This window comes from Cervus elaphus, chromosome 3 (genome assembly GCF_910594005.1).
Source record: "Cervus elaphus chromosome 3, mCerEla1.1, whole genome shotgun sequence".
NCBI lineage: Eukaryota > Metazoa > Chordata > Mammalia > Artiodactyla > Cervidae > Cervus > Cervus elaphus.
The window spans coordinates 12,063,669-12,082,165 of record NC_057817.1 but is presented as its reverse complement, the minus strand read 5'-3'; the positions used below and the strand labels follow the sequence as shown (position 1 = coordinate 12,082,165).

The window sequence follows — 18,497 nt, the reverse complement described above, 5'->3', positions numbered from 1 at the left end:
TATTTATTTGAGATTGCTTTAAGTCTAAAGTAGTAATAATAATCAAACCTTAGCCTGGCTATGCGCTTAGTTTATTTCCCTTAAAAGTTAGTTCTCATTTCTTCCACAATGAAATATTTAAAAATAATGGCAATCTGGCCAGTTTTCATCTTACATATAAGGCGATATGGAGGCAATGCCTCACATAATTCATTTGCTGTTTATAAGACCAAGTTAAATGTCAATTTTAACAGCTACTGAAGTTAAAAATTCCAATTATACCATGACTTAACAAAATCACAAATTTAGAATTAAAGTTTAGGAATTGTTAAGTTTATACACTGTTAGATTGATTTGATATTAATCTTATAGAATTATTTCTTAAATCCTAAGTATCCTCACAGTAAGAAAATGATTGTAACTTCTGGACTTGGTTTGAAGACCTTCCTGTCCTTGACTACATTACTTCATTTTGAAGTACATTTTGGCAAATCTAATTTTAAAATGTAGTACATAGAATCCTTGTCTTGAAGATCAAGAAGAATATTAAGAACAAACCATAATACAACAAAGGCTAACATTCCTTAGCACAACTATTTCCTATAGAATAATAGTATTTGAGTTAAAATGGATACAACAAGGCAAAGTGTTGCTAATTAGTGAAAAGACCGAAGCATCTCTCTTATTATTGACCATCTCATAGCAAAAGACCAACAAGCATAGATATTCAACCGGTATTTGTAAGACATATAAGGAAGTGCTAACACTTATCTGTGCCTTCTGTGGCGCCATGCCTGGGTTTCTGGGTTAATAAAGTCACGTGTCCTCATGTGATGGGTTTTACAAGATAAGCAAGGTAAATTATTTTTAAATGATATAGTTTCAGACTTTACTTCTATCACATTTCTTATTACATGATTAAACTTTGATCATGTTCTCAAATTTTCTGAAGCATTTAAAATTTTATTTAAACAATTCTGATGTTCTTTGTTTAAAAAACACTATATCCTCTTTAAATGTGCTTCAATGAATCATACCCTTCTGTGTTCAAATTTCATATATCTACTCTCAAGATGGAAAAAAAAATTCAAGTACTTTTTTTTTAAGTGCACACACAAAAAATGGAGAAAACAATTTCAAATTTTTAAACACTATAGTCTATACATACATGGTTGCAATGACTATGGTTTCCCATCAGTTGTTTTTCTACATTCTGTCCAATGACCAAGCCAAATGATGTGTCCAAAACACAGTACTTATACTTATGATCACTTTACCAAAGTTCATATCAAAGATTCATTTCATTAGTCTCCCTGTGGAAATAGCCCAGCTGGAAAATCTTATTTTTAACTTTACTAAGATATCAGGTATCTCTGATTGACAATCTGTGAATTTAAATTTAATTGAGAGAAATCTTTAAATAAGTTACTTATGACACATTTTGAAAAACCATATGGGAGAGAAATCAGAGAGCAGCGTTCAAGATATTCCAAATGCTTGTAAAGTTCAGAAATTTACAATGTTGGCAGTCCCAGACAAAGGTCTAATTTGAGGTACACTTACCATCCAGCAACTAAAGTCATATAGATTAAAACATCTTACTAGGTCTGTGTTCCTACTTTGTTCTGCTTTTGCTTTGCTTTCTGGTGCAGCCTTTTGTTTTTCTTCTATTTCTTGCTATTGTCCTATGATGAGAAATAGGAAATCAAGAATACGAGATCTGCTAAAGCATCCACTGTTTTAAAAATTATTGAGTTGAGTATTATCTTCCTGAGTTGTATATTATCACACTGGTGCTATTCTTCCCTCAGAATAGCATCTAACCTGAAGGTCTAAAGTCAACCTATTGTTGTTCTGCCTGGTTCATTTTTATTATATCTTATCTTTGTTATACTTTCCTTTAAAGCTTCAATTCCATAAATTTCCTCAGCAGGCTTACATGGAATACAGTTAATACCTATGATAATTATGTCAAACTGAAACCCATCTTGTAATTCTTTGAGCTGTTGTTCAGTAGCTAAGATGTGTCTGACTCTCTGCAACCCCATGGACTGCGGCACGTCAGGCTTCCCTGTCCTTCACTATCTCCCAGAGGTTGCTCAAACTCATGTCCATTGAATCCATGATGCCATCCAACCATCTCATCCTCTGTCGCCCCCTTATTCTCTTGCCCTCAATCTTTCCCAGCATCAGGGTCTTTTCCAGTGAGTCAGCTCTTCGCATCAGGTAGTCAAAGCATTGAAACTTCAGCTTCGGCATCAGTCCTTCCAATTAATACTCAGGGTACTTCACATTAATTTGTCTAGTCTTCCCTTTTAAAATTGGACCAGCGTTTCTGTAGTCTTGTGATATAGTTCTCCCAATCTTAAAGGATTGAGTCACTTATTATTTTCAATATGTCTCCATATTAAAATTGTGATTCTCCAGAGTTCTCTTAATGTGTCACTAATATCTGAGGTCTTTTCTATCATCCTTTGTTTGATTTCAGCGGATGGCAAGCATCTTTTCTAATTTAATATTAATTGAATATCTTTGCCATTCCCCAGACTAAACCTGAGAACTTCACTTCTTCCCTTTTATACCTTCCATCCTGATCTTCAAGAACCTATTTCCCTTTCTTAACTCTCCAGCAAATGTTTTAGACTAAACCCTAAACCTTCTTTCTCAGGATGGCCAGTTAAAGTGAACCACACAACTCTATAAAATAACTGCACCTTTTAAAAGAAGCTACTGCAAGATCAAAAATGTACATGGCCTAGTTCACCAAAAACCTCAATTTATAAATATTCTTTGACTCCCTAACTCCCGGAACTTCGCTTAGAATCTGGTGTTGGTATTAATGTTTTAGTACGCAGTGAATAGAAACTCTGTTCTTTGACAAAGTTTAGAATTTATTTGCTGATAAACAGAGGAGTCAGACAACAAGAGATCAAAATGTCAGCTTTGTTACTGATGCAGCTGTTAGAACACGGCTTAGGTATGTGGAAATAAAAGGAGGTTCCTAAAACTGAACCCCAAGTTAAAGTCACTTGACAGAGAAAGAAAGAAACGCTAGTCACACGTTTCCAGGATGTACAAGTGTGAGGTCTGTGTAGTGTAGTGAAGTCGCTCAGTCGTGTCCGACTCTTTGTGACCCTTTGGACTGTAGCCTACCAGGCTCCTCCGTCCATGGGATTTTCTTCTTAAAAATAGCATTTCCATCATTATGATGCCATAAATATGTTACTCTATAATCAATAGCTATGAACTCACCAAAAAAGAAATGAAATTTTGTCCTTAGCATCTTTGCCTAAAAAAGAGCTTTAGAAATATCCATTATATGTATTAATACCTCTTCAGATTTCTTATCCTTTTTTTCCTTCTGGAACATATTTAGCTGCTAATTTCCCATATCACCATCTCTATAAATGTGTTGGAAAGGTTTATGACAAACTTCCTATATCCTTAGAGATCTCTAAATATATTTTATACCTAAATTAATTGAAAATTGTAAAAGTATTAGTTTAAAATAATTTCTCCTCAAAGCTTTAAACATACTAATCTTTTGGTTTCCACTCATGTCTAATATCAGTTGATTGTCATTGTTTTGTGGTATAACATATAGGATTTTCCCTTCTCTTTCCCTGAAAGCTTTATTTCTCACTTAATCCTGAGGTTCAGAAATGTCATAATATATTTATATTCAAATAACTTCTATGTTTCATTTTTCTACTTTATACTTTCAATCTAAAGACTTGTTAGATTAGACTGTTTTACATATATTGACTTAAAAGATTTTTATTTCTAGGCTTAACTTCGATTCTAAGAAGCTTATTTTTACAGAGACTGACGAGATTAAAGAGCAGTTGTCTGTTTCAGTAGTAATACACTTGTCTAACACTCATGACAACTCTTGATAGTCAGTAAGCATATTAAAATCGACAGTTACCCAGTGAATAGTTACTGAGCTCCAGAAATATAAATCCTAAATTTTTGTATGTTTTTTATCTGCTAATGTTTTCCTCCTGCATTTTTAACACTGTATAATTTTTTATTAAAACATATATGCATGTTGAAATCTGTATTTTGAGACTAAATTGGAAGACACTATATAAATATTAATATACTAATTTATCATTTTTAATCTTTAGTTATAATATAAGTAATATATTATTATATGTTAGATTTGTTATGCTCTCTTGAATGGATACCACTACAAAGTGAATATGGATTCCGTATTTGAAATCAATTTTTCAACATCATTAAAATGAAATTAACATTCCAACTTGGCAATCAGCAGCATCCTCCAGAGAAGCAGTTTTCTCCTTGGAGCATAACAGTCACAGTTAATCACTACCAATGAATCTTTATGTTAGAACATCAAAGACATAAAAGTGAAGCTCTATAGATTTAGTTAATTTATTTCTATTGCAATCCTAAGGGTCTCCTTCAGTGCATAAACATTAATGTGTTTTGAGACTTGGCATTTTTAATCTTTAGCATTTAGAAGTTTCAGAGCTTGCATATCTCCAAGCAAAATAAATGTCACTGAAAATATTCATAACTAAAGGTATCACAGAATCTCCACAACATTCTTTCATTCAATAAATATTTATTAAGTACCTATGTGCCAAGTTAAACTTATAAAAGAGTTGTATTTCAGAGGTTAATCTGTAAGACATGTGTTATTAGCTTTGAATACATTTTTCCATCTAAGTAAGGTCATATATATGGAAGGTAAATGTCTTTGCTTCCCTCCACAAAGATATGTTTTGAAGAATGTTATAGAAACTAAACTTGGCCATATAAAGCCAAAAAAAAAAAAAAGGAATTCACCTGTAGGATATTAGAATGTCTCAGAAATTAGAAACAACAGAGCCAGGACCACTCTAAAACTTCAACCAAGACAGATTATAAAATGTTTCTCTAGAGTGTTGTCAATAACTTATCTTTTCCATTTCACATTTTTAAGTTCCTGGGTGAAAGAATCTGACTGGTCTAATATGGAAGAGATATTTGTACTTGAATCAATTAGTTATAGTCAAGTGTTCCTTTAGTACACACATGGTTAAAGGGGACATTCTTGGGCAATCAACACAAAAAGATTTAATAAAGTAGACTATTTCAGAATCCCAGTGTTCTCAATATTTATCTGGGAAAATATATCTCAGTTTCCAGCTTTGAACTCCAGAAATTTTCCCTCTCTGCCTGCACTGAGTTAGAGCTATCGTTGCCTTACCATCTGATCATGCATGTCCTGCCAAGCTCCAGCCGTGAACAATTCTAAGGCTTCCCTGAACCTAAAAAATAATAATAGCCAAAGGCTAAAGGCCAAAATCTACTGAAATTTGTTAGGAAAAAAATAAATCTAAGGAAAACCAGTGTGCCCTCTTGGAGGAAGGAAAAAAACATGGAAGAAATAGGGATATTGTTATGAACCTGTGGTGCAATGTTAATAGATTACAGAGTCAGTATCAATAGAATCAGAATCCCTGTATAGCCTTTGTATTTTCTGCCCATAAAAAATGAAAAGAATAAAATAAGAATTAATAAATAGTAAGTGAAAACTCAAGATAGTTACATGTATCAGAAAAATGACCTCCTTTTATAAAAAGATCCATATTATTTGTCTTGACTGAAGTAAGTCCTGGATTAATGAAACATACAAATGATAACTTTTCAGTCATTTCCTTAGTGCCTATTTTTTTCCAAGAACTGTGTCAGAAGCGACTGATATTTGAATTATACAGTTCTACTCTTCAGCGAGCTTGTAGAGAGACAGTCATGAAAACAGATTATTGCACTTTAGTATTTCAGCGTCCATGATCCTTTCTCTAAGTCTCTGGCCTTTGAGCAGAATGAGAAGAGTGCCATATGCCTAAAACCACTTAATGTTCTTATTTAAAAGATGTTCTCCGAGTTAAGACTGTATATTGACACCCTGCTTAGACTGGTTAGTTTTTCAAAATAAACATAAAACATCCAATAGGTTATTTTTGAACAGTAAGAAAGGGATTTTCAATCACCAAGAACAAATGGAATTCCTTAAGAATAAACTGTGTCCTTAAACTTTTCATTTTCTATACATGTAGATGAGAAAAAGGCTGTAGAAATACCACATATTGAGTTCAGCAAAGTGTTTTGATTACTTTCTAAACGAACATAAGATTGGAATGAGACTGAAAACATGAAAATATAACTGGTGGGATCATTGTAATCGCAGAGGCTGGATAAGTGAATTCATGATAACTGAGTGAAATGGAAGTTGGTGGACTCAGCACTTTAATATTTGACTTAAATATGAATATGATATTTGTAAAAGCATGAAGCTAGAAGACATAGTTAAATTTAGATAAACGATTTTGTTTAAGGGAAACCTTTGAAGAGAGATGCAAATCTAAGAAGATGAAGTTTAACAGGGTCATTTATATGTTAATAAATCTGCATCCAACTTCATACATACTGATTGCCTTTGTATAGGCAGATATGTATAATTTAACTGCAACTCCTAAGAAAAATGTTTCTACAAAAAAAGACAAATTGCCAATGCCTGATAAAGACATTAATGATTTTCAGTACCCAAAAAGCAACTGATAAGGCCAAAATTCTATGCACTGACCAGAGCATAGCTGGATATTATGTTAATTTCTGGGAAATATGCTTGAAGCAGATATATTCAAACAAGATATATTCAGAAGAACATGATCAGCATAGCAAGATGACACCGAACACCTTCAAGGAGTGTTGGAAACAATTAGGAATATGTGGAGTGTAGATAACAAAGATCCAGATGCTCCTAAGAAAAAAGAGCAATCAAACGTGTTCTTTTGGCTGCATGAGAAGATCTTGGGCCCAAAGTGAAAGGCTGTTAACAGATAAATGTGAGCTGCGTATAAGTGAGGACTGCTAACAATCACAGATCTGAGAAGAAAGAATTGATCCCCTTTCTAGAAAGAGAGCTGTTTCTCGTGATTATGTCCAACATAGACCTGCCAAGCATATGAATGTGGCAAGATTGTTAATGAGGGATTCGGATTTCAGTTGAGAAATTGAATTACATGCTCTTCAAATTGTCCCTGCCCTGGATTCTGTGTTTCTCTACATAATTCAAAGAGCTGGACTCAGAGAACCTCCGCTTTTTTAAACAAGTGCAGTGCCTGGCACAGTGTGGCTACTCAAGACATGCATTCTGAATAACTGAACACATAAATAGAATCTGGGTGGAAAAAGAAGAACAAAAACCTAAGAATGTGTAGCGGGAACTAGGGCAGCGACTTCCGCAGACTAACCCAACCGGAAACCAGGGCTTCATCTCTGCCCTCGTCCGGCCTTGTCCTCGCCCTGCCGTCTGTGCCTCCACACAAGGTCACGTCACCTCCCTGTGGCTCTAGGTACTAGCTTTAAAATCTCTCAAGCTTGTTGATTTTCTTCTTTTCTTGCTCAGGGCATCATGCTAAAACGATGTCTGTACTTCTAGTCCTGCCTTCTTCTAATTCATTCTTCACACTTCAGCTAAAGAAATCCATCTAAATCATTATTTCTAAGCTTGCCTAAAATCCCTCAATCATTTCCTAACATCCCTAGGATAAATCTCAAATGCCTTCATATAGCCCAGAAATCCCCACATTATCTGCTTCCTATCTATCCCTTTGTCTCTACTTCCCATCTTGCATGTTCTGTTCTTAATATACTTAATATCTATGTCTTTTTTATGACTACTTCTGTCTCCTTGTGTGTGTATATCCTGTTCTGTTTTCCTCCTCATCCTTTGTGTGGTAATGATAATAATGATCTTCTTTTTATGTAATAAATGTTTAATAACCACATCAAGTAGTTGCAGTATGCTAGGCACTGTTCTATACATTTACACATATTGTGTCTTTCAGTTTTCACAAAGCCTTTGAGGTAGAAATGCTGTTGCTTCCACACGTGAAGAAACACAGCTTTCCAAGCACTGTGGTATACAGAAGTGCAGACCTCCAGAGCCCTATTTTCTCTGAATTATTTAGAATCTCAGGATAAGGCTGCAATTTAAAGACTATGTAGTCCAAACTTTCAGCTGGATCTTAAGTACCCTATCTAATTTTAAATGGTCTCCATGGGGAATCAAAAAAGAATCTCTCTCTTTATACTCTGAAAAGAGAAGCATAGTTTTTTCCAAAGAGAATAATTAGTTTCTTATCTGACCCCATCCCATCCTTCCAAATAGGCTACAAATGTATTCAAATCAAACACTTATTTAAGAATGAGAAATGGAGGTAATTTCAAAATAGTGCAGTTACTTTATAAAGTTGATTTTGTTCTGATGTAATTAGCCACACATACTATCACCAAAGTTTGATATAAGTATATTAATGATTACTAATAAGTTATGTAAGAAATGTAAATGTCTGCTTGAACCAAACTAACATTATTTATCCCAATAAAGCTTTCAAAGTCAGTGTCTAACAGCAAGGATGACAAAGTTCTTTTGTTGAAAGAAAAAAGTGACTAATTAAGGTACATTTAAATATAATGCTCACTGACATCTTAATTGAAAGGGTGTTCTCTATATTTATTTCCACAATGTAGAATCTTATATTAGTTCTGTATGGTATTTTTATAAGGTCTTTGAAGATGTGCTTTTCCCCTATAGTTATTTAAAGTTAGCCTTTCAGAAGCAAGCATCTCTACATTTTGTTTCCACATTTCTAAGGTCAGTGATTACCTATATCCTATTGACAGGGTTTTACGAAAAAAATAGATAACAAGAGACTTTTCATTCAAAAAATATATGTATGCATGTATATATATATTATATATATGTAAAACTGATGCTGGGAAGGACTGAAGGCAAAAGGAGGAGGGGCTGGCAGAGGATGAGATGGTTAGATAGCATCATTGACTCAATGGACATGAATTTGAGTAACTCTGGGAGATAGTGAAGGGCATGGAAGCCTGGCGTGCTGCAGTCGATGGGGTCACCAAGAGTTGAACATGACAGCGACTGAACACACACAGATGTATATATCTAGCAACATATTAAAAAGCAGAGACATTACTTTGCCATCAAAGGTCCGTCCAGTCAAAGCTATGGTTTTTCCAGTAGTCATGTATGGGTGTGAGAGTTGGACTATAAAGAAAGCTGAGTCCCAAAGAATTGATGCTTTTGAACTGTGGTGTTGGAGAAGACCCGAGAGGCCCTTGAACTGCAAGGAGATCAAACTAGTCCATCCTGAAGTAAATCAGTCCTAAATATTCATTGGAAGGACTGATGCTGAAGCTGAAACTCCAATACTTTGGCCACCTGATGTGAAGAACTGACTCCTTGGAAAAGACCTTGATGCTGGGAAAGATTGAAGGCAGGAGGAGAAGGGGATGACAGAGGATGAGATGGTTGGTTGGCATCACTGATGGGATGGACATGAGTTTGAGTAAGCTCCGGGAGTTGGTGATGGGCAGGGAAGCCTGGCATGCTGCAGTCCATGGGGTCACAAAGAGTCTGACATGACTGAGGGACTGAACTGACTGATACATATATATATATAGCATACAATTAAATGTATTTATTTTAGATTCTACATACTTAAATTTTTAATTTGGGGCTTGACTGGGATATAATCACAGGCAAAAGAATAACAAAATCCCTGAAAAAATAAAGATTTCTCAACCTCTTTTAAAGAGTCTTAAATACTTCAGCTATTTGGATTCAATATTGACTTTAAAGAAAAATTATTTCTGAAGAAGTACAATAAACCATACTTAAAACTTCTGAATCATTTTCTTTTGTTTATAAGGATCACTAGAAATGTGCTTGGCTATTTATTTTTATCTATATCCCATCATTGTATATAAAGCAATTTCTGCCATCACCCCTGGGTGCTCATATCCACATAAATCAACTGTTCGCAACTTAACCTTTAAGTTCATGGCTTCATTACTTCCAATGTCATCCTCTCTTCCAGGTCAGACACATCCCATATTATATTCTGAATCTTGTCATTACCTCCAAATCACCCCTACTCAAAAGTTACTAATTCGTGCATATCATTCCTTTCTATCTCCTCCTTTCAGCTTGTTTTATCAACTTCTTCTACTATCATCTTTTTAAAAACTTCTATCACTTTTTAGTGCATCAGCTGAATTCAGTCCTCTTCTGTCTCCCTATTTCGCTTGGATTCTATGACCATAATTTCACCATGCTCAAAAATTCCAAACCCATCATTTCTTTTTCATTTGGTTATGTCCATATCTTAACTACAGCCACCAATGAATTTTCTTTCTCCATGGCTCCGTTTGGGTTACCTGAATGCTACAAGAGAAAATTAATGCAAGGGAAATTGAATCAGCTTCATGTGGGAATTCAACACTGCCAAGTAATCCCAGTATTTTTCTGTCACCAGTCTTCTTTCTACTCTCTGCAACTTTTGTCAGAGACCTCCACTGTCCTCAAACCTGTATCTTCTGCACGTGCGTTCACATTCTACTCTAGAGGGAGAGATAAAGAGACCATCTCAGCCCTCTGAATTATTTGCTGCTGAATTCACGCTAACTCTCGCCCCCATCCTGCTTTAACACAGGAAACTAGGTTAGTTTCTTCTCATTTAAGACCATCCCTGCTGATTTTGTCTGTCCGGTTCTGCCAGTTTTCCACTTGTGCTTCAAATTCTCTCCAAATCCTCCTGTCTTCTGGCTTGTGATCTTCAGCATTTAAAGATTCTCAAGTTTCACCTATTAAAAGAAATCCCTTCTTCATTCTACGTTTTTACTTCAGTCACTACCTGTTCACTCCTCAATCTGGTGTTAACAATTGATTTTTAAAATTTCTGAGTCATCAATTTGAACTTTAAGAAGCAAAAGGCAACTACATTCCACATATGAAGTTCATTTTATAAATATTTCTAATGTGAAATTTTACATTCAAAGTTAACTAGTTTATAAATAGAAGGTCCATTCACTCAGTAGAAGATCTAGAAGATTAAAGTGAGGCAATTAAGCATTTAAGAATCCTGTTTTTGAATATAAGATATATGTTAGTTGATAATATCTTGTTTGTGTCTGGATGTATGCCGATGTTCCCAAGGAAAATATTGTGCCAGTAACTGACTTGTTCTTATTGGTTAAAGGGTAACTTAAAACCTATTTTTTTCTAGGTCAGTGAAAAATTGTTATTTGTCTATTATATACTACAGTGGTATTTAACTGAAGAAGATTAATTTTTGACAGAATCTCTCTTGGTATTCTCATAATTTTGACAATCTGTAGTAGAAAGAAAAAAAATAAGTTGTATGTTCCTGTAAATAATTGCATGTGGAAAAGAATGTCAATTTTTATAAGAAGAAAACTGTCTTTATCTAGACCAAAAGCACCACAAATATATATTACCTCTGATATGCATTTATGATATATTATCACAAACTCTCTTAAGAGTCATTTATAATTACAGCTTTTTGTCCTTTGCAGAACATGTCTTTTTGAAAGTTGTGAGCTGAAATACTTAATTCTAAAGTGAAATAGCTAGTCAGGATTGCTTTTAAATTAATTGGCTGTGGAGGAGAAGAAAGTTAGTAAAAACTATGAGAAGTCAGATAACTTACACACACTGATAAATATATTAGAGCTTTAAGCAATACTTTTTGAGTCATATGTTTGTATTTCCTGTTTATTTTCACAATTTCTCTTATGTTTTATATTTAGGGTATTTCTATAGGTACAGATTTCCTATTTTAAAAATGATAAATATGTGAAAAATATTAATATTCCACTGTGTGCATATTTATTCAACCCTATTGGAGAGCAGTGCCCAGGTCGCTTGTGGGCTGAGGATTATTTTGTCCACAGTAATAACTGGCCCCAGATACTTCATGAAAAATAACTTTCATGAAGAGCTCAGAAATTGCTTTTTTCTCAGAACTCATCAAAGAGTTCACAGGTATGTTGACAGGAAAATCATTCTAACCACCTAGAATGTATCTCTTTGGGTCTTAATTTTCTTTCTGTTGCATATATGATGCAAGAAAAATGCCTTAAATGTCTTAGGACATTGCGATGCCAATTTGTAAGGACTGCTATGTTTTTGTTTATGTGAAAAATTTAAAAACTTGTCACAGCTGTTCTGAAGTTAAGGTCAAAGAACATGCATTTCTCCAAAATGCACATTTAGTGAAAGAATACACAGTTTCTCTGAATGAATGCATTTGGAGGAGGCACGTGCAGGGTGTTCATTGCACTTCCAGCTTTTCTTTATAATGATTGTGTAATTAAAAAAAGGGAACTCTCTAACTTGCCTCATTTCTTAGATAGGAATATCTGCTTCATATTTTGTTACATTGATTATATTTTATGTAGTAAATTTTATTTTTCTAAGAATCTATTATGCTTTTATAAAAATTTAAAATAATATTCTCATGACTTTTTATTGGGTTATTTAAACTCCATATTTTCCCAGTGCCTCTACTCTACCCAGGGAACAAGTGGGCTACTTCAAACACCACAACTAAATCCACATTTTTGTGATGACATCTGGTAACATTGGTGAACTAATCTAGTTCATTTTCCCCCTCAGAGCAATGTTTATCAACATCTGTCCAAATAAATAAATGTGTCTACTTAAAGACACCCAGTTGGCACAAGCTCAAACTTTATTTTGCCAGCTCAAATAGAGGAGGAAGAATTGGTGTGGCAAGGGGAGAAGAGTGATAGAATTTTTTAGAACTTTTTCATGGCCTGATTACTGGCACATAATTATTATTATTTTATAGCACTTGTGTAATGTCATAATAAAATTATAAATCTGGGATGTGAAAATTTCTTCCTGCCTCAAATTAAGTTCGGGAGGTTGAACATCAGAAACTTGCCAGTGACTTTGACCCAACCATGTATGTGAGCTAGAATCCAGATAGTCCCACCCTCAAACTAGTGCTTTCCTCGAGTCCCTGCCTTTCCAGAGTCTGCTGTATTTTCCTTAAGCTCTAAGCTTATAAATCTGTTTGAGATCCCGAGCACCACTTAATAGGTTACTGCTTCTATTTGGAAAATAACCTGAGTGGCCCGAGGTGAAGAATATTTTTTAACAAGCTGCCTGACTTCCTCCCGGGGTTTACTACAGGCTGGGAAAATGTGGTCATGCATGTTTCAGAGTGGCTCATTTTCAAGAGACAGACTACTGGTCAACTATTAGAACTGCCTTCAGCCTGATTATGCTTTTGGATGCAGTGAGTATGTGTGTATTGGTGAAATTAAAAAAAAAAAAAAAAAACCAGAACACCATGTCTTTCTCGTATCTGAGCTTCAGCACATCTGAAATGATGCTCTTGTTTTATTCCATGGCTTTCTTTGGATTGAAATGTATCCATTAACATTTGTGTGCTTTTCTTTTTCATCTGTCCTCCTTCATCTCATGAAAAGCACATCAGGGTAAGTTGAATCACAATGGCTGCTGAACATGTTTATTTTCAGCACCATCCTCTTTTTCTTTTATCTTTAGTATTTCTCCTTTCAGTTGTAACACAAGCTGCACTGCCTCTGACCTAAAATGAAAATTGTGAAGTGTATTCATTTTCTTAACCATAAAAGGAATCATTGGTTCAGAGAAATGTTCACATTTAAATGAATCATGTTGGCCTTTCAGGCACTTCAATTTCTTCGGTTCTACTAGACACATATCAAAAGACAACCCAGATGACATTTTCCCTAGTTCTTAAGTCACTCTCTAGGGGTTAGTGTGACATTCAGTGAGGCTTAAGTAATAGCTGCAGGTCACTTGGGTATTTTTGACTGTGCTGCATGGCTGACTCCGCCTGTGTGTTTTGAAGTGCTTTGTGGTTCTCCACTAGCTTTATATTCAAGAGATAAATGAATTTGTCAGTTACTAGAACTGCCCTTAGATGAAGAGGGTTAAATGCTGAATCTTCCCCAGTAGGACATACATTTAGAGTCCAAAGTAATCCTTGGTTCTGACTGAACCCTTTGGTCTTGTGTGTTCTTTCCCCCGTTTTCCTATACTACGAGTTAATTCTTAAAGCTTTGAAAGGTGTATTACTAAGATTACTGTTCCAAATTTCAAATCCTGCTTTTTGAACTAAATTTAGAATATGTTATTTATTTCTAAAACCAAGTAGGCTTCAGTTTATGCATAATATAAAGTATTACATTTCTATAAATGCCCACATGGACAACATGATGAGCTATAAAGCACTTTAGATGGAGAGAGGTATTGATTCTTACACTTTAAGCAAAACATTTTGAGGGAGCAAATAAAACGGCTCAATGAGATGCAATTATTCAGGGAGCTATGGAAAGTGGCACTCATTGGCAATGTGTATATTTTATACCAATGCAAGGTCATGTGCTTTGTTTATTAGTTTGGTTTACATTTGTTATATTTTTCCTAGTCAACTTTAAGATATAATTACTACTACTAATTATTTAACAGTGCAGTGTTTTCTTAAGTTAGGATAATTTATGATATTAAGGAAAGCTCTAGGAAGTGTTCTTGAAAACGCAAGGCAAGCTGTGATTGGAGTACTATTCAACTACATTGGCCAAGTGCAAGTTGTTAAGACCTTACTTTTTTAAAATACTGAATACTCTGACACTGGATTTTGAAGAATTATTTCCATGTCATCATGTAATAGTGGCCTTCTCTTTTCTAATGATTTTAAGTTTCATGAGGAAAATAACGCGAAGAAATAAAACTTTATTCTCCCTTTTCTTTTTGAATGAAATATTGAAAATTAATAAGTTCATAATACATCAATATCTGTGGACTTTAAGAAATTGATATAATTACCTTAATTCTAAAATTCAGTTTCTTGTCTTGCACATGGTCCTAGAATTTAAACATTTTAAGACCTCAAAATCATTTCCTTGGTCCAATTACTAAAAGGAAACTCGGGAAGTTAAATGTCAGGAGAAGATAGTACAAACATAGTAAAGATGTGGGAAGATTTGAGGTGGAAAGAATATTGAATTAGGAACAGAAGACAAGACTTTAAGCTCCATGTGTTTTCTGCATACCTTTGAGTGAATGCCTTATATTATCTGTACTTTCTGCCAACTTCCTAATACAAGAGTATGAGAAAAAAAGAATCTCAGAAGCGTAGAACTATAAACTTCAAATCTGATTTAAAGAGGACTCAAAATTAGATGAAGCACCAAAGCAATCTAGTCTAAATGGCCTCCAAATAAACCTGAAAACTTACCAATGTCTCTCCAGTAAGTTCCTATTTAACAGTCAGGAAGGGACTGTGGAGAACAGACCACAGTATATTGCAAAAGTGAAATTGTTTACTGGAAAGAAATACAAGCCCCTCTAGCTTTCAGTAACAGCATGAGTAATTGCATTGCTCCATCACATTTGTGCGTGCATGTGTGTGTTTACACCTTTTTAATGGTTTTGAAAGTAATTAAATTCAAAATAAAATGAGGAGTGAAATTATGTAAATCCCAACTCAAATTCACAAATATATTTCTTTCCTGAGGCTGTGCCCTCCATTTCAAGTAGCTTGCAGGAAAAAAAAAAAAAAAAAGGTTTCAACATGAATGAACTTAGGATTTATGTATTCAAATAATTTCAGTTCCAAGCAATGTAGCATGTATCTGAGGATCTAAATAAAGCACTACTTAAATGTGCAATGGACTTTTATATGTACTACATGTGAATATGTGCCATAATAGGATATACCTACACATACACTTGCACTTACCCACATACAGAATCACAGCATGCTGTGCTTTCAAAATCAAGTCAACCTTGTTAATGTTGGATTTGAAACTCTTAATTTTATGGAGCTAAATGTGTATATTTAGGTAATCAATGTCTGAAGCAGTTGATTGGGATTTATAATATATTTCTGTTTAGAATAATTATGTTAATTAAGATTATATATTTTCAACTTACATATGTTTAAAAAAAATTGACATGGTGCTATATTTCCTTCATATTTACTGACCAGAATTTGAAACAGTTTTTTGTACTTTTGATTCTCACAGAATTGGTCAATAGCTATAGATTTCTGAATAATGGCATTATAACCCATTGTCTGGTTGAAATTCAAAGAAATCATGTTTTCTTTACCCTCTTGACTGTTGAAGTTTATAGGACCAGGATACATTTTATAATTAATAATAGTGTAAAGTTATGTAAATTTGCTTTTAGAACTATGTGCAGATTCATACTCTGTACTGTACTGTTAAGAAGTAGGTTCAACTGTCAAATTATTTTGACTTACATTTCATTCTTGGTTTTATCAAGTCATTTATTTCTCCTGGTTATATCAATAAGTAAGTACTTGCTGTGTGCCACAGTAAATAAATAGACCCTAAAGATAAATTTTTCAGCCAGAGAATTACTTTGTATTACAATAATATAAAGTTAAACTGAAACAAATTACAAATTCAGCTTTTCCATCCTGATTATATAAATGGGGCTCACTTCCTTCCTCTGGCCAAGATTCAGAACCTGTTTTTAATAGGAAACAGCAAGAAAAGGAAGGTTCCTTTTTTGTCTTATAGTGTTGGGGACCAAAGTGTGTGATGGTGAAGGTGGTAAAGACTACCTATATTACCAGAAGTCAAATTAATGTGAGTCTGCACATGAATGAACAATGAGAGGAGAAGTAAAGATGGGAGAGTATCATTGCCTTTCATTTTAACGAAGAGGTGGTTACTCCTCTCCTCCTTTAATGATCATGTAGAGTTCAGAGAGGTTAGTTAGCCCGAGGATAACTGGGGGTTCAGAGGCTGACTCTGGCCAGGCTGTTGGTGCTCAAATTCTGGCTCTGCGCTCACTGACTCTGTTCCAAGCATCTCTGTCTTCAGTGTCCTCATCTGCAAATGTTTATCAGCATGTATCTTACTGGATGGCTGTGAAGATTCAATGACTTATACAAATAAAGCCCTAAGGATGGTGCTTCACACTGTCACTTACTATCACAGAGTAAGTGATAAATGCATGCCAGCAATTATTATCTAATATCCAAAGCCTAATTTGTCTGCATGCAGAAACTTTAATTTTTCAAACCATGATATTTTATCTCAGAATATGAAGTGGTTCATATAAACAAGAAAGTACAATAGATTCAATAACTCACTGTATTCAATTGTAACACATTTTAATTACATTTAAATATAATATTAAATCATAAATGATAAATATAGCAAGTGCAATAACTAGAATATATACAAGTTATAATATTTGTGTAGAAGAGAAAATGAATTCTGCCTGGGAAAGGTCTTGGAATCTTAACAGGAAGGATTAAGTTTAAACTGAGTCAGAAAGATAAGTGTGAGTTTGCCACAATTATGATGTAAAGAAGGATGTCCTAAGCAAAAGATAAAGGCATATACAAAGTCATGGAGGGTAAAAAAATAGAATGAGGTATTTGGAACATAGCAAGCACTGAAGTATTGATTGAGCAAAAGAAGCTGGGAGAAATCCAAGGGCCATTTCACCAAAGGTCTTTTTAGTTGTGCCAAGATATTTGACCTTTATTTTCAGTTCTGTCTGTGCACTCAGTCATGTCCAACTCTTGGTGACCCCATGGACTGTAGCCCACCAGACTTCTCTGTCCATGGGATTCTCCAGGCGAGAATATTGGCATGGGTTGCTATTTCCTCCTCCACGGGGTCTTCCTGTTGAAGGGATCGAACCTGCATCTCTTATATCTCCTGCATTGGCAGGTGGATTCTTTACCACTGTGCCACCTGGGAAGCTTATTTTCAGTTGCCTGCTTTAAAAACTTCAAAGTGGGATGGAAGTTTTTAAAGCAGGCAACCCTTACAAAAATATTTGTGTTAGAAAGGTCTTTCTAGAAGTTGGAACAAGGATGAGAAGTAGGGAATGCTACAGGAGAGGCAGACTGTGAGTTTACTGCCATGAGCTACAGATGAGTTTGAACAAAATCTTTGGTAGGAGCCAATCAATTTACAAAATATCATATTTAATTTTAGAGAGGGCATTTTAATCTCTTTCTGCAGCCAATCTTTGTAGCTGCTAAGCAAAATTCTTACTCCTTATTAAGATGTAATAAGTAGTTGGATCTTAACAGAAACATAGAATACTTAAAAGTCAACCTTCGATCAAGGATCCTGGATGGTTGTCAACACTGAGATTTTCATGGATTACGAGACAGCAGTCTATCAAAAGATACTCTTGGCTAGATCAAGCAAAGATGCATGGTGCAGTAGAAGAGTAACCTCTTACTCCTGAATGTTAGTCTTGGGAGGGAGATGAAGCTCATGCATTTGGTGCCATTAATGGGCTTCCCAAGTGGCACAGTGGTAAAAAAACCTGCCTGTCAGTGAAGGAGATGCAAAAAACGCCGTTCAGTCCCTGCTTCGGGAAGATCCCTTGGAGTTGGAAATGGCAACCCCTTCCAGTTTTCTTGCCTGGGAAATTCCATGGACAGAGTGGCCTGCCAGGCTAGAGTCCATGGGGTCACAGAGAGTCGGACATGACTGATCGCACAGGCAGGCAGGCAGGAAGCAGACTTTATGAGTGACGCTGACACTATGAATTTCCAGATTTTAAAGGATGAAAGAGTCATTGTGGGATCTGG

General features: G+C 34.9%; 1 protein-coding gene across 14 annotated transcripts in view; it reads left to right on the top strand.

Moving 5' to 3' along the window:
* The window catches only part of PPFIA2 (PTPRF interacting protein alpha 2), a 484,065-nt gene that overhangs the window by 419,241 nt on the left and 46,327 nt on the right, over positions 1 to 18,497 (top strand). For 8 of the 14 annotated variants that reach the window (XM_043880420.1, XM_043880469.1, XM_043880457.1 and 5 more), the window contains one exon: positions 13,345 to 13,353. The exons of the other annotated variants lie outside the window; for them this stretch is intronic. In XM_043880420.1, coding sequence (XP_043736355.1) covers positions 13,345 to 13,353 — 9 coding nt within the window. The remainder of the gene's footprint in view (positions 1 to 13,344; positions 13,354 to 18,497) is intronic. 14 annotated transcript variants of the gene reach the window in all.